Here is a 25572-nt window from a genome sequence, read left to right on the forward strand (position 1 = left end):
CCAGTTCTTGCTTGCTTAACATCTCGCGGCAACATCTGCTGGGCTCCAAGAATCTCCAAACATCCATGTCTCTGTTCTCCAAGTGTCAGCATCTGTGTCAGCTCTGGGCTCTGTCAGCCTTGAGGCTCTGTTGTTTCTAACTCTCTCAAAAGAATTTCCTCTTTTAAAAGATTCCAGCAAACTAATCAAGACCCACATAGAATGGGTGGAGTCACATTTCCATCTAATTATGGTCACACACACAATTGGGTGTGCTACATCTCTACTGAGATCATCTAATCAAGCTTCCAACCTACAGTACTGAATCAGGATTAAAATAAATGGCTGCTCCCACAAGATTGGATCAGGATTAAAACATGGCTTTTCTAAGTACATAATATCCTCAAATCAGCACGATCCTTGAGAATGATCCCTGAGCACTTGAGGAAAATGTGTATCCTGCTGTTGTGGAGTGTAATGTTCTGTAAATGTCTGTTAATTCTAGTTCATTTATCACATTATTCAAGGTCCCTGTTTCCTTATTGATCTTATAACATTTCCATATGCTAATTGTAAAAAATTTTGTTTCTTCATCTTTTCCTGTTCTATTCATTAATGAGGGTGGGGAATTGAAGTTTCCAATGATTATTGTAAAGGTGTTTACTTTTCCTTTCTGTGTTGTCAATATTGCCTCATGTATTTTGGGGCACTCTGGCTCTATGCATAAATATTTATGATTGTTATGTCTTCTTGTTGAATTGTTCCTTTTATTAACACATAGCATCCTTCTTTGTCTCTTTTAATTGTTTTACATTTGAAGTCTGATTTGTTGGATATTAGTATAGCTACACTGCTCTTTTTTGGTTGTTATTTGCATGAAATATCTTTCTCCAATCATTCACTTTCAATCTGTTTTTGTTCATTTGTCTAAAGTCCATCCTTGTAGACAACATATAGATTGGTCCTTGTATTGGTTAGGGTTCTCTAGAGAAACAGAATCAACAGGAAACACTCACAAATACAAAATTTATAAAAGTGTCTCACATAACTGTGGGAACACAGAGTCCAAAATCTGCAGAGCAGGCTGTGAAGCCAACAATTCCGATGGAGGGTCTAGATGAACTCCACAAGAGATGCTCACTGGCCGAAGCAGGAAGAGAGCCTGTCTCTTCTGAATCCTCCTTAAAATCCAGTGATTAGATTAACCACATTCATTGCAGAAGACATTCCCCTTGGCTGATTATAAATGGAATCAGCTGTGGATGCAGATGATGTGATCATGATTTAATTCTATGAAATGTCCTCATTGCAACAGACAGGCCAGCACTTGCCCAACCAGACAAAGAGGTACCACCATTTGGCCAAATTGACACATGAACCTGACCATGACACTCCTGTTTTTTTAATCCATTCTTCAAGTCTATGTCTTCATTGGGGAGTTTAAAGCATTAACATTTAATGTTATTTCTGTAAAAGCTGTACTTTCTTCTACCATTTTGTATTTTGGATTTTATGTCATATTTTTTTCTTCTGCTTTTACCTTTCCTGATAGTCTTCATTTCTATACTCTTCTCCAGATCTCTCTCCTGTCTTTTCCTATCTGCCTATAGTGCTCACTTTAGTAGTTCTTGTAGATTTGGTCTCTTAGTCACAAACTCTCTCAGAGACTGTCTGAAAAAGTTTAAAACTTCTGTCATTTTTGAAGGACAGTTTTGCTAACTATAGAATTCTTTGTTGGCAGTTTTTCCTCTTTCAGAATCTTAAATATATTATACCAGTGCTTTCTCACCTCTATGGTTTTTGCTGAGAAATCCACACATAGTTTTATCAAGCTCCGTTGCATATGATGGATTGTTTTTCTCTTGCTGTTTTTAAAACTCTCAAAATTCTTTGTCTTTGACGTTTGGCAATCTGATTATTAAGTGTCTTGGAGTAGTCTATTTGATCTACTCTGTTTGGGGTATGCTGCACTTCTTGGATCTGTAACTTTTTTTGTCTTTCATAAGAGGTGGGAAATTTTCAGTGATTATTCCCTCCATTATTCTTTCTGCCTCTTTTCCCTTTTCTCCTTCTGGGACACCCATAACATGTATATTCATGTATATTGTGATTTCATTACTCTGAGACCCTGCTCATATTTTCCCATTCCTTTCCCTATCTTTTCTTCTGTGTGTAGGATTTCAGATGTCTTGTCCTTTAGCTCACTAATTCTTTCTTCTGCCTCTTCAAATTTACTGTTGTAAGTCTCCAAGTCTCCATTTTTTTAATCTCTTCTATCGTGACTTTCATTTGCATAAGTTCTGCAATTTTTCAAACTTTCTAGTTCTTTATGTTCACCAAATGTCTTCTTTATATCTTTCATCTCTTTTGCTGTATCTTCCCTCAAGTCATTGTTTTGATATGATTTTGCATGTCTATTCAAACATCCTAAATTAGTTATTTTCAACTCCTGTATCTCATTTGAAATGTTGGTTTGTTCCTTTGATCAGGCCATAACTTTGATTTTCCTAGTATGATTTGTTATTTTTTGCTGGAGTCTAGGCATTTGATTTCCTTAATTAGTTTTTTCTGGAGGTCATTTTCACTCTTTTACCTAGGATTTTCTTGTTAGATGGCTTTGTTCTCTATCTGTTCTTTTGGCATTCAGTGCAACTTATTCTAGACCTGTAGCACAGGTTCTGTTTAACTGATGAGAATTTTTCAGCTCTTGTTTTTCTGGTTCTTGCCTTGCCTGTATGGAACCTTTTTTTTTGAGAAGGGACTCTTCAGATATGATTGACCCCAGTCAGATTTTCCCAGACCAGAAAGGACCACATCTTAGGAGGATATTATAGCCAGTATCGAGTTTTCCCAGCAAGTTGTGTCAGATTTTCCTATGAAGCCTCTAGAATGCTATTCCTATCCTGCCCAATATATGGTGCTTGTCTGCCTGCTGCTTCCCACCACTGTAAAGTGATGTGATGCCTTTAATTTCATTAGCCTCCTCTCCCTCCCAGTGGTGTGGTTGAGACAGAGGTTGAGGCACTTGATATCCAGTTCTCCCATGCCCATTTATTGAAAAGACTGTTCTTTTTTGCAAGTGTTCCAAGTAGGTTGTTGGAATTTTTATGGGAATTTTGTGGAATCTGTAGATCAATTAGGGTAGAACTGACATCTTAACAACATTTAACCTTCCTATCCATGAGAACAGAATGTCTTTCCACGTATTTAAAACTTCCTTAATTTCTTTTAGCCGTGTTTTGTAGTTTTCTGTGTACAGGTCCTTTATATCCCTGGATAAATTTATTCCTAGATACTTCATTCTTTCACTTGCTATTTTGAATGGATTTTTTTCCTTAATTGCCTCCACAGTGAGGTCATTACTTGTGTATAGAAACATTACTGATTTTTGCACATTAATCTTGTACCCTACCACTGCTGAATTTGTTTATTAGCTCAAGTAGCTCTGTCGTAGATTTCTCAGGATTTACCAAGTATAGGTGTCATCTGCAAATAATGAAAGCTTTACTGTTTACCTTCCAATTTGGATGCCTTTTATCTATTTTTTCTTGTCTGGTTGCTCTAGCTACAACTTCTAGCACAATATTGAATAAAAATGGTGGCAGTAGACATCCTTGTCTCATTCCTGATCTTAGGGAGAACACTTTCAGTCTCTCACTGTTAAGTATGATGCTGGCTGTGGGTTTTTTATATATGTCCTTTATCATATTGAGGAAGTTTCCTTTGATTCCTACCTTTTGAAGTCTCTTTATCAGAAAAAGATGCTGAATTTTTTGAATGCCTTTTTAGCATCAATCAAGATGATCATATGATTTTTCCCTTTTGTTTTGTTAATATGCTATATTACATTGATTGATTTTCTTATGTTGTACCACTCTTGCATGCCTGGTATAAATCCCACTTGGTTGTGGTACATAATTCTTTTAATGTGTCATTGGATTTGATTTGCAAGTATTTTGTTGAGAACTTTTGTATCTACAATCATTAAGGAGATTGGCCTGTAGTCTCCCTTTCTTGTAGTATCTTTACCTAGTTTTGGTATTAGAGCAATGTTAGCTTCATAAAATGTTAGGTAGTGTTCTTTTTTCCTTAATTTTTTGGAAGAAGTTGAGCCAGGTTGGTGTTAATTCTTTTGGGAATGTTTGGTAAAATTCCTCTATGAAACCATTTGGCCCTGGGATTTTCTTTGTAGGAAGATATTTGGTGACAACTACAATTACTTGTAATTGGTTTGTTGAGAACTTCTGTTTCTTCTCAAGTCAGTGTAGGTTGCTCACGTGTTTCTAGGAATTTGTCCTTTTCATCTAAGTTGTCTAGTTTGTTGGCATATAGTTGTTCATAGTATCCTCTTATGATTTTTTTTTTATTTCTTCAGGGCCCAAGGTAACAACCCCACTCTCATTTCTGATGTTGTTTATTTGCACCCTTTTTCTTTGCCAGCTTAGTCAGGGGTCCATCAATTTTACTGATTTTCTCAAAGAACCAACCTTTGGTTTTATTGATTCCTTATACATATATTTTCTCCAATTCATTTATTTCCACTTTCATCTTTGTTATTTCTCTTCTGCTTTCTCTGGGGTTAGTTTCTTGTTCTTTCTCTAGTTCCTCCAGGTGCACAGTAACGTTTTGTATTTTTGCTCTTTCTTCTTTTTTAATATAGACATTTAGAACAATAAATTTCCCTCTCAGCACTGTCTTTGCCACATCCCATAAATTCTAATGTGTTGTGTTCTCATTTTTATTAATTTCCAGATATTTACCGATTTCTCTTGCAATCTTTTCTTTGACCCATTGGTTGTTTAAGAGTGTGTTATTTAATCTCCATACATTTGTGAAAGTTCTGATTCTTTGGTGGTTTTTGATTTCCATCTTCATTTCATTGTGGTCAGAGAAAGTGCTTTGAATAATTTCAATCTTTTAAAATTTATTATTACCTGTTTTGTGCCACAGCATATAATCTATTCTGGGAAATTCCATGAACACTAGAGAAGAATGTATATCCTGGTGTTTTGGGTATAACAATCTATACATGTCTGTTAGGTCTAATTCATTTATCATTGTGTTTTGATTCTCTATTTCCTTGTTGATCCTCTGTCTGGTTGTTCTGGAAGTGTAGGGTGGTGTATTGATGTCTCCCACTATTATTGTTGAGATGTCTATTGTTCCCTTCAGTTTTGCCAATGTTTGTCTCATATACTTTAGAGCTCCTTGATTGGGAGCATAAACATGTACTATTGTTATTTCTTCTTGCTGAATTGTCTCTTTTATTAATATGTAGCATCCTTCCTTGTCTCATGATATCTTTACCTTTGAAGTCTACTTGTCTGATATTAGTATAGCTACTTCTGCTTTCTTTTGGCTACAGCTTGCATGGAACATCTTTTTCCATCTTTACACTCTCAGTCTGTTTGTATCTGTGGGTCTAAGATGAGTCACTTGTAAGCAGCATATGGATGGATCATATTTTTAAATCCATTCTACCAATCTGTATCTTTTAATAGTTGAATTTAGTCCAATTACATTCAAAATCATTACTTTAAAAGCATTTCTTGAATCTACCATCTTATCCTTTGGTTTATATTTGTCAACTCTATATATTCCTTTCCCCCCCCCCTTTATCCTTTAAGTTACCCTTACTAATACTCTTCAATTCTGTGCCCTCCTCCACACCTCCCTGTCTTGTCTTTTTTTTTAAGCTGACAATACTCTCTTTAGTATTTCTTGTAGGGCAGGTGTCTTGTTAACAAATTCTCTCAGCATTTGTTTGTCTGTGAAAATTTTAATCTCTCCCTCACTTTTATTAGTTTTTTTTTTTTTTTCACATGGGCAGGCACTGGGAATTGAACTCAGGTCTCTGGCATAGCAGGTGAGAACTCTACCACTGAGCCACCAATGCTCACCCTCTCCCTCACCTTATTTATTTATTTATTTTTTAAAATACCAAAAAAAAAAAAAGAAACAAACACAAACATTCTTAACTTTTGATCATTCTGTTCTACATATATAATCAGTAATTCATAATATCATCACATAGTTGCATATTCATCATCATGATCATTTCTTGGAACATTTGCATCTATTCAGAAAAATAAATAAAAATAAAACAGAAAAAAATTCATACATACTATACTCCTTACCCCTCCCTTTCATTGATCACTAGCATTTCAAACTAAATTTATTTTAACATTTGTTCCCCCTATTATTTATTTTTATTCCATATGTTTTACTCGTCTGTTGATAAGGTAGATAAAAGGAGCATCAGACACAAGGTCTTCACAATCACACAGTCACATTGTGAAAGCTATATCATTATATAATCATCTTCAAGAAACAATGTTACTGGAACACAGCTCTACATTTTCAGGCAGTTCCCTCCAGCCTCTCCATTACATCTTGACTAACAAGGTGATATCTATTTAACGTGTAAGAATAACCTCCAGGATAACCTCTCGACTCTGGAATCTCTCAGCCATTGACACTTTATTTTGTCTCATTTCAGACTTCCCCCTTTTGGTTGAGAAGGTTTTCTCAATCCCTTGATGCTGAGTCTCAGCTCATTCTAGGATTTCTGTCCCATGTTGCCAGAAAGGTCCACACCCTTGGAAGTCATGTCCCACGTAGATAGGGGGAGGGTGGTGAGTTTGCTTGTTGTGTTGGCTAGAGAGAGAGGCCACATCTGAGCAACAAAAGAAGTTCTCTAGGGGGTGACTCTTAGGCCTAGTTTTAAGTAGGCTTGACCTATCCTTTGTGTCTCCTTCTCTTTTGAAGGACAATTGGGAGGGATACAAAATTCTTGCGTGGAAGTTTTTCTCTTTTGATCTTAAATATATCATACCACTGCCTTCTCACCTCCATGCTGCCTGTTCAGTAGTCCAAATTTAGTCTTATGTAGCTTCCCTTATATGTGATGAATCGGTATTCTCCTGCTGCTTTCAGGACTTTGCTTCTCTTCAGCATTTGAGAGTCTGATTAGTATGTCTTAGAGTGGGTCTATTTGAATGTATTCTATTAGGGGTTTGTGCTGGTTTGAGAGGATGCATGTCCCCTAGAAAACCCAGGTTTTAATCTAAATCCCATTTCATAAAGGCAGAATAATCCCTATTCAATACTGTATGTTTGAAACTGTAATCAGATCATCTCTCTGGAGATGTGATTTAATCATGAGTGGTTGTTAAGCTGGATTAGGTGACGACATGTCTCCACCCATTTGGGTGGGTCTTGATAAGTTTCTGGAGTCCTATAAAAGAGCAAACATTTTGGAGAATGAGAGAGATTCAGAGAGAGTAGAGAATACTGCAGCACCATGAAGCAGAGAGTCCATCAGCCAGCGCTTTGGAGATACAGAAGGAAAATACCTCCCAGGGAGCTTCATGAAACAGGAAGCCAGGAGAGAAAGCAAGCAGATGATGCTGTGCTCGCCATATGCCCTCCAGTCAAGGGAGAAACTGTGACTCTGTTCATCATGTGCCTTCTCAGCTGAGACAGAGACCCTGAACTCCATCAGCCTTCCTGAACCAAGGTATCTTTCCCTGGATGCCTTGATTGGACATTTCTACAGACTTGTTTTAATTAAGACATTTTCTCAGCCTTAGAACTGTAAACTAGCAACTCATTAAATTTCCCTTTTTAAAAGCCATTCCATTTCTGGTATATTGCATTCTGCCAGCTAGCAAACTAGAACAGGGTTCACTGGGCTTTGATTTGCATATTTATGTCTTTTATAAGAGTTGGGAAGTTTTCCTCCATTATCTCCTCAACTAATGTCCCTAGCCCTTTACTCTTCTCTTTCCTTCTGGGACTCTGTTTATTCTTACATTTGTGTGCCCCGTGTTGTCCATTATTTCCCTGAGATCCAATTCCAATTTCTCCATCTTTTTTCCCATTTGTTCTTTTGTGTGTTTGAATTCAGTTGTGCTGTCCTCTAGTTCACTTATTCTTTCTTCTGCCTCTTCAAATCTTCTGTTTTGTGTCTGTAATATATTTTTAATTTGGCCTACAGTATCTTTCATCTGTTAGAGCTGCTATTTTTCTATTTATTCTTTCAAATTCTTCTTTATATTCTTCTAGTGTCTTCTTGATCTCCTTTATGTCAATAGGCAACCCATTCAGTTTATTTAAGAGAGTTGTCTTTGTATCAATGTCTTTGATTAGTTGTACCAAATTCTTTGACTCCTCCAGTGTTTTAATTTGGTCATTTGGCTTGGCCATATCTGACTGCATCTTCATGTGCTTTGTGATTTTCTGTTGGCTTTAGGGCATTTGATTATCTTAATAAGGTTATTTTGAAAGTTGATTTCTCCTGCTCATTGAATGTTTTCTATTCCTTGGGTTTCCATTGAAGGTCTTAATTTATTCTTGGTTTGTCAGTAATTCTCCACCAAACCAAGGCCCAGATTTCATGCAGGAGATGCAACTGCACTTTAATATCATTTGAAAGCTAGGAAGATAGGCAGTTTGCCTGACTGTATTTTCTGTGTCTTCCAAGCAGATGATGCTCTTGGGCCATCTCTTCCCCTAGGCCCATTTCTCCTCTACTGTAGCAGCCATCTGAGGAGGATGGAGACCTAGTGCATTTCTAGCCAAGGCCACTGGTCTCAGTGCACAATGACAGCCACCAACCTCTGGGGCTGGGGGTGGGCAGTGTGCACTTCCGTGGAGAATCTGCTTATTGGCCCGATGGGTCTGGTGGTTACCAGGCTCCTGCTTGGGATGACCTTGGGCTGTAGGACTGAGTACTTCAACTGCTCCTGTTCTCAGCCAACCTGGGAAAGACTAGCTGTGCAGTTGCAGCTTGGCCTGCTTCCTCAGTCACGCCTCTCTGCCTGTGTATGCCTGAAGGCTCCAGATCTCCATGGGGAAAGGGGCGTGGTAGAAGGGTCCAAAGAGTCTCTTTCACCAGCCAATTGTCAAACTGGCTCCACTCTGCATCTCCCCCTCCTCCCAAATGGAGGGCACCTCAGTCTCTGCCCAAAAAAAACAGGTACCTGCAGCAGCCTGTCTCAGGAGTTTGGGGCAGGCACTGTGCATTGGCTGGAAGGTCTGCACAGGCAAACCAAGTCTGTCAGCTTCCAGGTTCCCCATGGGAGCACCTGACTGCAGAACTGAATGGGAAGATCTCCCAAGCTAGCTGTGGAGGTAGTCAGGAGTGCAAGGGCACTCTGCACCTTTGGGACCCACTTCTTGCTGTGCAGTGGGGTCATGACCAAGCACACTCACCACATTTCCTCTGTCCCAACTTCTCTACTTTTTCATCTAGGACCTCCCTCTGTAGTGTAGAAGACCCTCTCTGGTCACTCATACCCTGGACCTGCTATCCCACTCATTTTCCTGTTCTTCTCTAATTGTTCCATGGAGCAGAGGTGAACTCAGCCTATTCTATTTAGCCATCTGGGCATTACTTTTAAAACATAAAAAGTAAAATAAAAATAAAATGTGACTCAAAAATTAACTCCACCCCAACAAAGTAAAGAAATTTGAATAAAGCACAATACCCATAGGCGAAATGGGTTTTCCAGGGTACTGACTAGTTAGTAGAGGCTAAAATAGTGGTTTTCACCACTGATTCTGCTTTTCTAATCCAAGTTATGGCCTTGCTGCTGATATGTTAACTCCAAAATCAAGAATGGATCAAATGCCCGTATCACTGGCAGCTTTCCAAGTTTGTTAAGAGACTATGGAGAACCAAGAAAATGTACTGAGTCACGTTGCATCTATTCCTGCTCTACATGACCACTTCCCTTCTAAGAGGCAGCTCAGCATAATGGTTCAGATCACAGTGTCTGGAGACCTATTGCTAGGTTCACATTTGCTAACAGACACGTTACAGTTTCATCTGTAAAATGGGGATGATAAGCATATCTATATCATAAGGTTCTTAGCAGGATTACATAAATTAGTACACATTAAGTGCTTAGAACAGTGCTGGAACGTAGAAATCATTCACATGCGATCTATTATTATTTTTATGGGCTTAGCTATATAAACTAAGAATTTGGTCTAATTCACAATGGGGATACATAGGTGAGAGATCTCTTCCCACCATCTGTGGCTTTCCAGAAAGACTGAACATTCTATCTCACTTTTACTCTAATTTTTCTCAAATATTAAGCCCAAGCTTAGTTAAGTACCTTAAGAGCCACCATGGCTTTTAACAATTAAGGAATCCAAAACATCCTGATGGGAAGATTTTTGGTTATATAAGAAAGTCTTTCTTACTATGGTGATTTGAAGCTGTATGCACCTCCAGAAAAAACACTGCCTTAAATTTAATTCATCCTATGTGAATTCACTGTAAGTAGGACCTTTTTATTTCAGTTAAGAACTGAATTTATACTGTTATTTCAGTTAAGAACATGTGACCCACCTCCATCAGGATGGATTTTAATCCTATTAATAGAGTCTTTTATAACTGCAGTGAAATATAGACAGGCAGAGAGAGAAAGTCACAGAGGAAGTAGCCAGAAGCTGAAATCCATGGAACCTGGAAGAGAAGGGAGAGATCAAGAGTCCAGGAGATAATGCCATGTGTTTTTCCATGTGACAAACTAAGTGTGTTAGTCTGAAAGCTGCCAGAATGTGATACACCAGAACAGCTTTTAAAAGGGGAAATTTAATAAGCTACAAGTTTACAGTTCTAAGCTATAAAAATGTTCAATTAAGCATCCAGGAAAAAGATACCTTAATTCAAGGAAGGCCAATGGGTCAGGACACCCCTGTGAGCTGTGGCTGGCATCTGCTGGTCTTCTGCTCCTGGGCTCTGATATCTTCAGTCTCTTTTCCTTTCAGGGTCCCTCACTTTGATTCTCCAGGGTTGGCTTTCATTTCTTGGCTTCCCTTGGCTCTCTCCAGTTCTGGCTTGCTTAACATCTCATGGTAACGTCTGCTGGGCTCCAAGCATCACCAAACATCTGTGTCTCTGTTCTCTCTATCAGCTCTGAAGTTTTTGTTGGCTCTCTCTCTGTCAGTCCTTTCATTTCTGTAGGCTCTGTCTGCTCTGAGCTTTCTCCAAAAATCCTCTTTTAAAGGATTCTAGTAAACTAATCAATACCCACTAGGAATAGGTGGAGTTACACCGTCTTCTAGTCATAAGATCACACCCACAACTGGATGCATCACATCTCTGTGGAGATAATCTAATCAAAAGATTCCAACCTACAGAATTGAATCAAGATTAAAAGAAACAGTTGCTCCCACAAGATTGGATCAGGATTCAAACACGGCTTTTCTAGGGTACATAATACTTTCACATCGGCACCCTAAGGACCAAGGATCTCCACCACCAGCCAGCTCCAGAAAGCCACAGGCTTGAGGGAGAAAGCATTGCCTAGATGATGTCTTGATTTGCCCTTTCTTTTAGCCTCAAGCTGTATGCTAATAAATTCCCATTGTTTAAGCCAACCTTTGCTTGAGCAGCCTAGGAAACTAAAATACTTAACTACTGAGACCATGTTGCTTTATAGTATTACATTTCTGTACAGGTCCTTTTTTAAAAATTTCTAGTAATAAAGCCAGTCAACATACAACATGAACATTCTTAACGTATGAACATACCATACCTATGCAATCAATGGCTCACAATATCATCACATAGTTGTATATTCATCACCATGATCATTTCTCAGAACATTTACATCACTCCAGAAAAAGAAATAAAAAGAAAAAAGAAAAACTCATACATACCATACCCCTTACCCCTCCCTCTTACTGACACTAGTATTTTCCTCTACCCAATTTAACGTTTGTTCCCCCTATTATTTATTTTTAATCCATATGTTTTACTCATCTGTCCATATCATAGATAAAAGGAGAATCAGAACAAGATTTTCACAATCACACAGTCACTTTGTGAAAGCTGTATATAATCATCTTAAAGAAACATGGCTAGTGGAACACAGCTCTACAGTTTCAGGCATTCCCTCTAGCCTCTCTAATACACCTTAAACTAAAAGGGGGTTGTGCTGGTTTGAAGAGATGTATGTCCCCTAGAAAAGACATGTTTTAATCAAAATCCCATTTTGTAAAGGCAGAATAATCCCTATTCAATACTGTATGTGTGAGTCTGTGATTGGATCATCTCCAGTGGTTGATAAACTGGATTAGGTGACAACATGTCTCCACCCATTTGGGTGGGTCTTGATTAGTTTCTGAAGTCCTATAAAAGAGGAAACATTTTGGAGAATGAAAGAGATTCAGAGAGAGCAGAGAAGAACAACATAGCCATGAGAAACAGAAAGTTTACCAGCCAGGGCCTTTGGAGATGAAGAAGGGGAACGCTTCCCAAGGAGCTTTACGAAACAGGAAGCCAGGAGAGAAAACTAGCAGATGACACCGTGCTCACCATGTGCCCTTCCAGCTGAGGGAGAAGCAATGACTGTGTTCACCCATGTGCCTTTTCACTTGAGAGAGAAAGAGAGGCCTGAACTTCATCGGCCTTCTTGAACCAAGGTATCTTTCCCTGGATGCCTTTGACTGGACATATCTATAGACTTGTTTTAATTGGGACATTTTCTCAGCCTTAGAACTGTAAATTAGAAACTTATTAAATTCCCCCTTTTTAAAAGCCAATCCATTTCTGGTATATTGCATTCTGGCAGCTAGCTAACTAGAACAGGGGTTATCTATATAATGTGTAAGAATAACCTCCAGGATAACCTCTCGATTCTATTTGAAATCTCTCAGCCACTGACACTTTATTTTGCCTTATTTCTCTCTTCCCCCTTTCAGTCAAGAAGGTTTTCTCATTCCTTGATGCTGAGTCCCAGTTCATTCTAGGAATTCTGTCCCACATTGCCAGAGAGGTTTACACCCCTGGGAGTCATGTCTCATGTAGAGAGGGGGAGGGCAGTGACTTTGCTGGCCATGTTGGCTGAGAGACAGGCCACATCTGAGCAACAAAAGTGGTTCTCTGGGGGTGACTCTTATGCCTAATTTTAAGTAGGCTTAGCCTATCCTTTGCAGGGATAAGTTTCATATGAACAACCCCCCAGATTGAAGGCTCAGCCTTTTGATTTGTTGTCGCCACTGCTTGCAAGAATATCAGGCCTTCTCCAAACAGCAAAGTTGAATTTTCCCTCTTTCTTACCATTCCCTCAAGGGGACTTTGCAAATACATTTTTATTCACTGTTCAAATCACTCTGGGATTTATTGGGGCATCACTCTGTAAAAACCTACAACATCTTATGCCCTACTCAAGGTTTCATGTACTTATGGTGTTCAGTGAAATGTCCATATAAGTTATATTAGGAGATGAACTAGTCAAAATATAAATTTTGTACCAAATAAAGTTTTTGCTTTAGTCTCACACATAAGTCAACATTTTTAAATATGAATTACTATCTATTTTCAACACCCCATAATATTGACATTCCTTTGTTCTTCCTCATGAAAAAACATTTTTTAATTTGTACATTTAGTTACTATCATTGTACACTCAAGGCATTTCTAGATTATTCCATCTCAGTCTTTAACGACTATCTTTCCTTTTGATTTCATTTGTGCCCCCAGCCCTCCTCCATCATTCTCACATTCAGCTTCATTCAGTTGTACAGGTACTTTTGAAAAGGGTTCAGTTGTCCTCACTCTTCCTTGTTGAAGACAACAGCCACATTGCTAAATGTCCCTAATTCCTAAAACAAGAAAATGGAACTCCTTCCAAATGAACAACCATCCACATAAATACCCACAGATGCAAAGCTGACACTGAAGATGGAAAGATGGCCATGATGTTCTACTATGTCTGGGGTATGAGTGATCCATGTCAAGTTTTATTGAAGTATGTTTCTCTCTCATCCCCACTGCCAATTCCAGAAAAATTGTATTTCAAAAACTGAGCAGGGTTCCTTACAAAAATTAACTTAAAATGTATCAAAGACCTAAACATTAGATAAAAGACCATAAAACTGATAGAAGAAAATGTAGGGAAATATCTTATAAATCTTATATTAGGAGGCAGTTTTCTAGACCTTATACCCAAAGCAAGAGCATTGAAGAAAGAAAGAAAGAAATGGGAACTCCTCAAAAATTAAATACTTTTGTGCATCAAAGAACTTCTTCAAGAAAGTAAAAGACAGCCTACACAATGGGAGACGATATTTGGAAAAAATATATCTGATAAAGGTCTAGTATCCAGAATATATAAAGAGATTGTTCAACTCAACAACAAAAAGACAGCCAACCCAATTACAAAATGGGAAAAAGAATTGAGCAGACAATTCTCAGAAGAAGAAATACAAATGGCCAAAAGGCACATGAAGATGCTCAACTTCCCTGGCTATTCAAGGAATGCAAATCAAAACCACAATGAGATATCATCTCACACCCACCAGAATGGCCATTATCAGTAAAACAGAAAATGGTAAGTGCTGAAGAAAGAGGCACACTTATCCACTGTTGGTGGGAATGTCAAATGGTACAACCACTGTGGAAGGCAGTTTGGTGGTTCCTAAAAAAGCTAAATATAGAATTGCCATATGACCCGGCAATACCATTGCTAGGTATCTACTCAGAGGACATGAGGGCAAGGACACAAATGGGTATTTGCACACCAATGTTTATAGCAACATTATTTACAATTGTGAAGAGATGGAAACAGCCAAAATGTACATCAACAGACGAGTGGCTAAACAAACTGTGGTATATACATACGATGGGATATTATGCAGCTGTAAGACAGAATAAAGTTATGAAGTATGTAACAACATGGATGGACCTTAAGGACATTATACTGAGTGAGATTAGCCAGAAACAAAAGGACAAATACTGTATGGTCTCACTGATATGAACTAACATTAGTGAATAAACTTGGAGAATTTCATTGGTAGCAGAGACCATCAGGAGATAGAAATAGGGTAAGATATTGGGTAACTGGAGCTGAAGGGATACAGATTGTGCAACAGGACTGAATGTAAACTCAGAAATGGACAGCACAATACTACCTAACTGTAATACAATTATGTTAAAACACTGAATGAAGTTGAATGTGAGAATGATAGAGGGAGGAGGGCTGGGGGCACAAATGAAATCAGAAAGAAAGATAAACGATAAAGACAGATGGTATAATCTAGGAATGCTTAGAGTGTATAATGATAGTGACTAAATGTACAAATTTAAAAAATGTTTTTGCATGAGGAAGAACAAGGGAATGTCAATACTGCAGGGTGCTGAAAATAGATGGTAATTAATATTTAAAAATTTTATCTTATGTCTGAGACTAAAGCAAAAAAATGTTTATTTGGTACAAAATTTATATTTTGACTAGTGCATTTCTTAATATAACTTATGTAGACAGCTTAATTGAACACCGTAAGTACCTGGAACCTTGAGTAGGACATGAGATTTTGTTGGTTTGTCCAGAGTGATGCCCCAAAAAATCCCAGAGTGATTTCAACAGCAAATAAAAAAGTATTTGCAAAATCCCCTTCGGGAAATGGTGAGAAAGGGGGAAAATTCAACTTCCCCAAGCTGAATTCTTAATATTTTCATAAGCAGTGCAGACAATCAAAGCTATAGGCTGAGCCCCCAATCTTGGGGTCTGTGTATATGAAACTTAACCCCACAAAGGATAGGTCAAGCCTACTTAAAATTAGGCCTAAGAGTCACCCCCAAGAGAACCTTTTTTTGTTGCTCAGATGTGGCCTCTCTCTCCAGCCAACACAACAAGCAAACTCACCACCCTCCCCCTGTCTACGTGGGACATGACTCCCAGGGGTGTGGACCTTCCTGGCCACGTGGGACAGAAATCCCAGAATGAGCAAAGACTAAGCATCAAGGGATTGAGAAAATCCCTAGAATGAGCTGAGACTCAGCATCAGGGGATTGAGAAAACCTTCTTAACCAAAAGGGGGAAGAGTGAAATGAGACAAAATAAGTGTCAATGGCTGAGAGATTCCAAACAGAGTCGAGAGGTTATCCTGGAGGTTATTCCTACGCATTAAATAGATATCACCTTGTTAGTCAAGATGTAGTGGAGAGGCTAGAGGGAACTGCCTGAAAATGTGGACCTGTGTTCCAGTAGCCATGTTTCTTGAAGATGATTGTATAATGATAAAGCTTTCACAACGTGACCACGTGATTGTGAAAACCTTGTGTCTGATGCTCCTTTATCAACAGACGAGTAAAACATATGGAATACAAATAAATAATAGGGGAACAAATGTTAAAATAAATTAAGATTGAAATGCTAGTGGTCAATGAAAGGGAGGGGTAAGGGGTATGATATGTATGAATTTTTTTCTGTTGTCTTTTTATTTCTTTTTCTGAATAGATGCAAATGTTCCAAGAAATGATCATGATGATGAATATGCAACTATGTGATGATATTGTGAATTACTGATTATATATGTAGAACGGAATGATCAAAAGTTACGAATGTTTGCGTTTGGTGTTTTTTTGGTATTAAAAATATTTAAAAATTAATTTAAAAAAATTAAGCAGGGTTCAATTCCCGGTACCTGCCCATGCAAATAAATAAATAAAGCAAAAATGCAGGTCATTTAACTATACTACCGTGTCTCCTTGTGTCATCTACTGACTTAAAGTGACCTGTTCCTACAGACTTCTGCAACCACACCACTGTACTCCTCTATATGGCAACTCTTGTAATATCAAAGTATTTGTAAACATACTAATGCCCTAACCCAGTAGATCCCAACCAAAGCTGTGCATCCAGAATCCTCCTACTCCTAAACACAGACTCCCATTCTTCCTGTTGCATTAACCCTAGCTCATCTTTTACTTCATCCAGATCTCCAGGGGTTGGAGCTTCCCCTTTCTCTCACATCAACAGGCTCTCTGTGCCTCACTTCCATACCCAAAATCATGCAGTCACAGGCACACACTCCGTATTTTTTGCTCCTACATTTGAGTAGCTAAAAACATGTAGCCTGGGTCCTGACACCACTATAATATTCCCAACCCATTTTAGATGAATCTGAGAGAAATCATTCTGCAACACATATACTTTTACAAATCAGATCTTTCTCTAGAATACTATTTCGCTTCCACTTACTTTACAGAGTTATTGAGAAAGAGAGAAATTAGGGACAAACGGGCAGGAAAACCATTAACTCCGAGTCCAAAATTTTAAACAAGATTTATGAGGCCTTGTATAATCTGTGCCCTGCTTATCTCTCCAGCTTCATTTCCTCCACTTCCTCTCATTGCATTCTCTAAATTTTTAATGTTAATATAATGATCCTGCCATGTTCTTCTAACTTCTGTTTCATATACTATTCCCTGCTAGACAATTATTGTCCAAATCCTCTCATCTAATTCATTCTGTTCAGATCTCAGCTGTCTTCATCTCTACTGGAAAGCTTTCTTGATCTCAAAGTCCAGAGATGATCTTTTGTGAATCTCTAGTATCCTGTACTACCCAATAGTAGCTCTTATCACATGGCTATGTCATTGCCTGTTTACTTGTCTGTATTACTTGACTGTTTGGCCAAGTTCTGGCCAACGATATGCATGTGACAGTGGTGGTACAAATTTAGAAAGTGTTCTTTAAAAGATGCCCTTCTTTTCCAGTTTTCTGCTGGCTGATTGGAACTTGGGCAGCCATTTTGGACTATGAAATAGAAGATACATGCTGATGTCACAGAAACAAGACAGAAGGAACCCGGCTAAACTGACAGCCACACAAGACCTAGACTAACTGCATCTAGGCTTCTTTTATATGGGAAAGAAATGAATTCCTATTTTGTTCAACCAAAATTCTTTTGGGATTTTCTATTATAAGCAGTTGAGCCTAATCCTAACTAAGGTATTGCACTTACATCCTCACCCAAGAAGTAAATATATATATCAATAAATAGATTGTTGTGACAATGTCTCCTGTCATTTACCCACTCACTGAACAAATATCCAAGAGGTCCATAATTTGGAGCATAAGCACTTAAGCAGAATTCACAAGGGAGTGAGACATGATTAGACATGTGGAAGATAAAGACCAGAGAGGTATTTGTTGTGGAGAACAAGAGCAGTGATACTGGGGAGTAAAGATATTCCAACCACAGATGCCTAAATTTATCTTGTGAGAAATCATTAAGTGGTAACCAGAAGATGTTAGCTTAAAATATGGATTTGAGATCTCAGAAAATTACTGAATGTTGATAGTGCCACTGTCCGAAACCAGTTGATTCCCCATTTTTTCCTCTTCTTAAAGTTGTTAGTGTAACTAAAATGAAGCTACAGAATCTTGAACAAGTTATTTTCGTGAAGATTGTTAGCTTAATTCTGTTTATCCTATATGGTCCAGTTTGATTCCAAACTTCCTGGGGCCTAGAATATACTGTACAGTCCAGGAAGGTTAACAACATCAAGAAAGAAATTTCACAGTATAATTGTTAAGAGCATAAACACTGTAGTCAGACTTACCTGGGCTAGAGTCTAGCACCTACAAACTGTGGGACTTTGGACAAGTTATACAACCTTTCTAAGACTCAGTTCACTCATCGGGGATAATAATGGCTATATAGATTTAACGACAAAAAGTGCTTAGCACAGTGCCCGGCATATAACAATCACTCAGTAAACAGAAACAGTTATTACAAGATTTCCACTGTCCATAAGAGTATGTGTAACTCAGAAGACCTCCAGAGGTAACTGAAAGGTTTAGGAGACGAAAGGGTGAGAAAGAAGAAAGGTACACCAGGAAATTTTAAGGGGGGGGTGGGGCGGTATTTCTGTGCTCCAGGGCAGAACTCACCAAACCCAAGATGGAGGGAGGTGAGCACCCACGTGGGCTTTGGCGCAGGCAGCTTTTAAGGATGGAGGTCAGATGACGTCCTGAAGGGGCAGTTCATTAGTTCCAGAAGTCAGGCTGGGAGGGGTGACACAGCCTCCGCATCTCCAGTTGCAGTGCCCTTCCCCGTTCCCCCGACCTAACAGTAACCTACTTTATCCAGTTCTATCAGCTCATTTATAGCATGGAGTCACATTAACAATAACCACATTCTCTTGGTTCTTTACCTTCCAGTTAATACAAAAACTCTACTCCAGCCAATTTCCCTCCCCATCCACTCACTTCAGAAAATTCTCCAGTAGTGTCTCCAAGAACAACTCCTTACCTTCCAGGTAGTGTCCACATCATTCTTTCTTCTGACCTCTTTGGTGATATTTGTAACTAAGGGCTCTAGTGTCTTCGAATATGCATTGAGATTCCTTTCTACACCTTCTTACCTTCCTTAAAATGTTTTTGTTATTTTTCACTCACTTTATAAAAAGTGATCATACTGTACGTAGTCTTTGGGGACTTTTTTCAGTCAATACTGAATTGCTAAGATCCATCCATATTGTTGCATATCATCATAGCTCGTTTGTTTTGGCTGTCGTAACAATATCATCCACTCTTCTGATGGTGGATGTCTGGGTAATTTCTAGGTTTTGCGATGTTGAAAGTGCTATAATGTATATTCTTGTCTATATTTCCTGTTCATATAGTATAAGAATTTCTCTTAGTATATCTATTATTGGTATTGCTGGATTGTGTAGCACATGAATGTTCAAGCTTATATGTTACTTCATGTATTATGTTTTCCGTATCTAATACTGTCACTCTTTTATGATTTCTTGTTCACTTTCCTTCCCCTCTTTGAAATTATTTTACTATGCTTATTTTAAATTCTTGGTCTGGACATGCCACTAATTCTAATTCATAGATATGTTTATGTATTTTTGTATTTAAAGGTTTGGAATAATACACACCAAACTATTTGTAGTGGTCATCTCTGAGAGATTGGGATTATGAAAAACAGCCACCAGTTCACCTGTCCTGGACAGCGTTTTATTTTACTATGTAAAATTTAGAAAACCTTGGTTGGGGGAAAGTAGGGAAGGGATTTAACAGAAACTAAAGAATGTTCTTAGGAAAGTAATATTTGCAAAGGATACTTTTGTTTCAGCCATGAGGAGCTTCTGTTTTCTTGGCAATCTTCAGCAAAGCTCCAGGGACAGCATAACCCGAAATCTCTCCTACTCATCCCTGAGCACTGGTCCTGAATTTGATGTGGTTACAGGCTGAGAAAATAGGAAAAGATCCAAAATAAAAACAGCCCATGAAAGCCAAGCTCAGAAACTGGTCCTCTTCTACTTTGTTGACTACATTAGGAGCAGGAAGGATAAAAATTCCTGAAGACACCCCTTCTATTCACTTGGTTTTTTTGGCTTGGGGCTCCAGGGTAGACCTGAGAACTCCATCATCTTTTCTCCATTCACAGATGTCTGCATAGCTGCATGTGTGGCACTTCCAAGCCTCCTCCACATCAACTCCCTGAGGCTCTCGGTGGCCCATCCAGTAGGCTATATAATGCTGTACCTTACTTCTCAGCTCTTTCTCTTCAAAGGCCACAAACTCTGTACCCAGTACAGAGGCAGTCTCTTGGTAGATATACTCAATCTTCAGAATATCAATGACTGGGAGGTCAGATAGTGTTAGAGACAAGAAGACCAGTTCCATGAGGTCTCCCAAGGACTTCACAGAGAAACCTCCCTGTTGCGCATACCTCAGCACTGAAGGTTCCAGTGGCTTTTCTGGACACAATTTTACATGGTGGATTAGGCTAGCAGGGGTCACTTTCCCTTGTACCATGGCATCAAAGATATATTTGTATAGGCTTACTTGAAAACAGTCTTTCTTTTTCTGAGCTTCCAAGGGGAGCAAAGGACGCTTGCGTGTCTTCAGTTCGACCAGTTCCAGTTCCCCCTTGGTTGTATAGTGCAGCTCATCAATCACCCCAACAAGAAGCACACCCTCCACTTCCCCAAACACTGGAAACTCTCTGATACACCCCTCTGATTGCAAGGTAGAAATCATTGATAGTATGTTCAGAAACTTAGTTGCCCAGGCATCTTCTTTAGTGGTAATGGGGATAGTCACAAAATCATGAACCTCTAGTTCTCTAGCTAGGTGGATGCTAGCACCAGTTTCCAAAATAGCTACCTTCTCGGGTGTCAAGAAGTCAGGAAACTCCTTCCCATATACCATTTGCTGTTCACACCAGTTCTGAGTTGACAGGTCGGTGACATACAAATATTTAAGGTGGAATCGCTCCATGGGTGAGGAGACATCCAATCCTCTTTTCCACTTGGGTAAGCTTATGAGTTTCCCATCCTTCTCTGGGAGTTCAGAAGAAGGACCAGTCTTGCTAATTGAAGCACATGACTCTTGGGTTTCTTCCAGTTCCAGGAACTCTGAGTCACTCAGGTCTGAGAATCCAGAGGCGTTCCCCAATACTCTCTCCTCTTCTCTAGTCTCTGCCATGGCACAGTTCTGGATTAGGCAAGGAAGGCCCTGCATAACATGTTAATGAAATGCATTATCCAAATAAAAATTTTCTCAAAAGCACTTTCAAGTTCCAAGAAGGCAAAAAGAATCATTACTAGTTATTTACATTCTTTACAGAAGCCTAGTAATTGACCATTAGTAATACAATAGAGTTGTAGCTCATGTGCAGATACATTTTACAACGATAGGGCTCATTCATAGTTGCCTACTTGGCAGGTATTTTAACTGGAAAAAGTAATTTTATTCCTGGATCTGCTGCTAGCAAATAGTGTGTCTTCAAGAAAATCACTGTCCTTGGCCTCAACTTCTTCAGGTTGAAAAGGAAATTTGATGTTTACTTTCTCTGCATCAAGTTTCTCCTGACTGGGAATATTATTTCATTATTTTAAGTGAATATAGATATTTGTAAATGTTGGACAATGTTTGATACTTTACCAAGGGACACTCCTACAAATTCTTTGATACAGAGTCCTTGACCAGGAAAATAAACCTCAAATACAGACTGTTCCTCAAGAAAAACCAGCTCTACAAACACTGTCTTTAAACACAGTTCTCAGGAACACAATACGGCAAAAGGCAAAAACCCATTAGAGATAAATACAAATAAATCTACTTGCGTACAAAAAGCAGTAATGCGGAAAAAAGTTCTTGCTGGGTTTTTAGCTACTCCTATTGACTTTATAAATTCACCCTCCTAATATAAAAATAGATGTTTCCCACTAAGTTTATTTTCTCCCTCCACAAGAAATTAGTTTATCATGGAAAATGTCTATCAGTAAGCACTATTAGAATATTATTGTTTTTGCTATAAATAGCAGTTAATATTTAGTGTGCAGTTATTGTGTGTTAGACCCTGAGCCAATGCTTCGCACTCAGTATCTCATTACCCTACTATGAAACACAGGCACTTGTGTTTCAACTTTTTGCCATAAAACTTTCAAGTGTACAGAGAAGTAGAAAGGATAGAACAATGAACAACCACATATACATCGTATAGATTAACAACAGTTGACATTTTGCTGTACTTTCTTCGTGTGTGCATTTTGGGAGTGAAATATGAACTATTTTAGAGTAAATTATAGACATCATAGCATAGCACTTCAAATCTAAATGCTTCAACATACAATTCCCAAAAGCTCATTTTCCTGTACAACCACAAAAATACTACCAAGTCTAATAAAATTAATAATAATTCCCTAGCACTACAGTCCATATCGAAATTTCTCTAATGGTCCTAAAAAATGTCTCAGATACCTTTTCTTTAAACCAAAAAACAAAGACCACACATTATATTAGATTGTCTTGTCTCTCAGGTATTTTTAATTTTTAAGAAATTAGGCAAATTTTCTTATAAAGGTACTCTTTTTAAGCTTTCTTCGTAGGTCTGACCTTGAATACAGAGAAAACAAAACAAAACAAGGTATGACCAGTTCACTAATACTTGACTCTAAGTGCCAGGAAAGTAAATAATTTGACAGAATTTAAGCTGATCCAGGTAAGGAAGAGCCAAGAGTCTTGTCCTTGTTATTCTAATAAGCAATGACTAAGTGGAATGCACCAAATTCCATGATAACAGCTGAAGAACTGATGCCCTGAAAACGGTATTATTAGTTACAGTTGTACTTAGCTAATTTTTTTTTTTTTTTGCATGGGCAGGCTCCGGTAATTGAACCCAGGTCTCTGGCATGGCAGGCAAGAATTCTGCCACTGAGCCACTGCTGCACTGCCCTGTGCTTAGCTAATTTTTACAATAGTCTAAATGTTATTAATGTAAGAAAACATACATAGCTGGAAGCAAAGTTATTTCTTAACATAAATAATATAGTGCCAAGACTTTTGCTTATATCCTGTAACTTTATCGGTTTATAGGCTACTTCAGTAGTAATAAAACACAGAAACTGCATATGTATTCAAGTTTCTTAAATTGTAAATGTGCTTTAAGTAATAGTTTCAAAATGAATAATTTTATGTGAACTTTGAAAGCTGGAGAGAAGCTTTGCTCTCTACCAAAAACTAAGTTAAATGACAATCAATACGTGTATTTTCTTTCTTTTCAGGGGAAGGGCACGAAACCCAAATCAACTGACCTTGAAAATATTTTATTTTAAATATCTATATCTAGGTTATCCAGCAGGGTAGTCACTAGCCACATATGGCTATTTAAATTTAAATTAAATAAACAAATAAAACAAACTTCAGTTATTCAGTTGCACTGGGTACCATATTGGATGGCAAAGATAGAGTATATTTCCCTCATCACAAAAAGTTCTACTGGACAGCACTGATTTAGACTAGTTCACGTGTATGCATTAACTCCTCAAAGAGAAAGTAAGCTCCTATCACACAGGAACCTTCTACTTGTTTTGTATACAAAATGGAGTAGCCCTAATAAGTGAACTACCTTGTAGAGAAGAAACAAATGGGGCGGGGGGGGGGGGGCTTTTTTTTTTTTTTTTTTTTGCAGAATTGCTCATTTGAAAGAAGAAAACACTAATCCAGAAGTGGTCAATTTAGATTCAGATTGTGGCCTGGACTTTTCTACGCAGAAGAAAATGTAGTTTACTATCTTTTTGACACAAAATAATTTTATGGGCAAATTCTCCTTCAATTCCTCATTTCCCCCATACTCCGGATTACTGATTCAGTCTCTGCTCCCTCCAAGGAAAACAGTAAAAAGATAACCAAGGTCCTCCAGGTTCGTTCTTTCAGCTCCATCCTCAGGCCAAGGGCCCCGGCTGATCTCAGGTCAGAGACTGTTTTCCTCTTGGATGGGTTCCCATTACCTACGGGGCTACATCTGCCTTCCCCCTCAACATCCTGACCAGTTCGGTACAGCCCTGACCGTGGGCGCCGAGAGACCCCTTCAACCCACAGTCTCCCTCCGCGCGCCACAGGAGCCCTAACATTTACTGAGCACCTCCTACCACGTCCTGGAGGAGCCGGAGTAAGAGCGAAGAGTCCCCTGCTTGGAGAAGGGGTCCCAGCAGACCTCAGGGTTTTTCGAGGGCAAAGGCTCCAGAACCTACGGGGGCCTGGCCTGCGAGGGAGACCACCCCCAGTCCTGGAACAGCCCCGCCGGGGGAGAGAATCAGGGGCACGCGGCGGCAGCGGGGACAAACGCCTGGACTCCTAAACACTGCATCCCCAGACCCACACCCCCACTCGCCGGCTTTTCCCTAACCTCGCAAGAGCTTCCAAACGCCTCATCCCACGCAAGTCCGGCCTCGGAACTGCTCCAGAATTCTGCCCCCTACGCGCAGGAGGAATTTGGCTTAAGGGCGCTGCCAGAGACGGCTTTCGGTCTCCGCTTTGCAAAAAGCCGCGGGGAGACCAGTCCCGGAGGCCTTAACACCACCCCTTCCCAGAGGCCCCCGCGGCGCCGCGTAGCGGCCGCGGATCGGTGGCTCCAGCGTGAATCCTTCCCGCGGAAGGGCTGAGCCGGGAGCCCTGACCCAAAAGCGGACTCCTGGGAACTTTCTAAAGCCGTGCTGTCGCTTCCATGCAGGCTTAAGTGTCTGTGTGTCTCATTTAATTCGGAACGGAACCGATCTCCCAGCTTCCACATTGGCGGCGTCTCATTACTGAGACCTACTGGCAGACCTGTGTGCGAGAATGGTCTGGGCGTTTCCCTTTCCCCGTGCGCCGTGGGGGAGGGGGGGCGGGGTGGGGCGCAGCGTACTATAACAGGCAAAGGCCAGGAGTAGGTTCTAGAACACGATTTATAAGTATGTCTTGAGGCAGGAATAGATCTGAGAAGTAAACCTCTTAAGAATGGCACAGAGTCCCTTTGTTCAGTCATTCAGAGTAGGTAGGTATTTTAAAACCTGGCTAGAAAACTTGGGAGAAAAAAATGTTCAAAAATATGACTCAAAAAAAAAGTGTGACTCAGGTAAAAGGACATGAGTAAAGAAGGGGATTCTCCATTTATTCATCTATAAAATGAGAAGTTTGGTTTAGATGAATTTCTACACTCTTCCCAATCCTAAAATTCTTATTCTATGTGCTAGCATTGAATGGGTAGGATTTGAAAATCTGTGAACAGTAACTCCTGAAAATTTCTCTTCTGCACCTCCAACCACCTACACACCACCACTCCATCAAACAGCCTACATTAGTTTACTACAGCTGCAGAATGCAATATACCAGAAATGGACCAGCTTTTAAAAGGAATTTTATAAGTTGCAAGTTACAAGTCTAAGGCCTTGGAAATGTCCAAATTAAAGCACCAAAAAGAGGTTAGCTTCACTCAAAAAAAGGCTGATGCCATCCAGAACACCTCTGTCAGCTGGGAAGGCACCTGGCTAGCATTTGC

At 39.2% G+C, this 25572-nt stretch overlaps 1 protein-coding gene and 1 long non-coding RNA gene across 2 annotated transcripts in view; one reads left to right on the forward strand and one right to left on the reverse strand.

Moving 5' to 3' along the window:
* Window positions 1-17969, forward strand: part of LOC143674420 (uncharacterized) — a 33186-nt gene extending 15217 nt beyond the window's left edge. The window contains exon 3 of the long non-coding RNA XR_013171052.1: window positions 17504-17969. This is a non-coding gene — a long non-coding RNA (uncharacterized LOC143674420). The remainder of the gene's footprint in view (window positions 1-17503) is intronic.
* EXO5 (exonuclease 5) lies at window positions 16363-24847 on the reverse strand. Its single transcript, XM_077150121.1, has 2 exons — window positions 24442-24847; window positions 16363-21266 (listed from the first exon to the last, which is right to left on the reverse strand). The coding sequence occupies exon 2, from the start codon at window positions 21234-21236 to the stop codon at window positions 20124-20126; it is 1113 nt and encodes a 370-aa protein (XP_077006236.1). The 5' UTR covers window positions 21237-21266; window positions 24442-24847; the 3' UTR covers window positions 16363-20123.
* Between the last annotated feature and the right edge of the window lie 725 nt (window positions 24848-25572).

The sequence above is a fragment of the Tamandua tetradactyla genome, chromosome 2 (genome assembly GCF_023851605.1).
Source record: "Tamandua tetradactyla isolate mTamTet1 chromosome 2, mTamTet1.pri, whole genome shotgun sequence".
In the NCBI taxonomy this organism is placed as follows: Eukaryota; Metazoa; Chordata; class Mammalia; order Pilosa; family Myrmecophagidae; genus Tamandua; species Tamandua tetradactyla.

What these genes read in the sequence shown, in the direction of transcription:
- EXO5 (XM_077150121.1), bottom strand. Translation starts at nt 21,236, where the DNA reads ATGGCAGAGACTAGAGAAGAGGAGAGAGTATTGGGGAACGCCTCTGGA.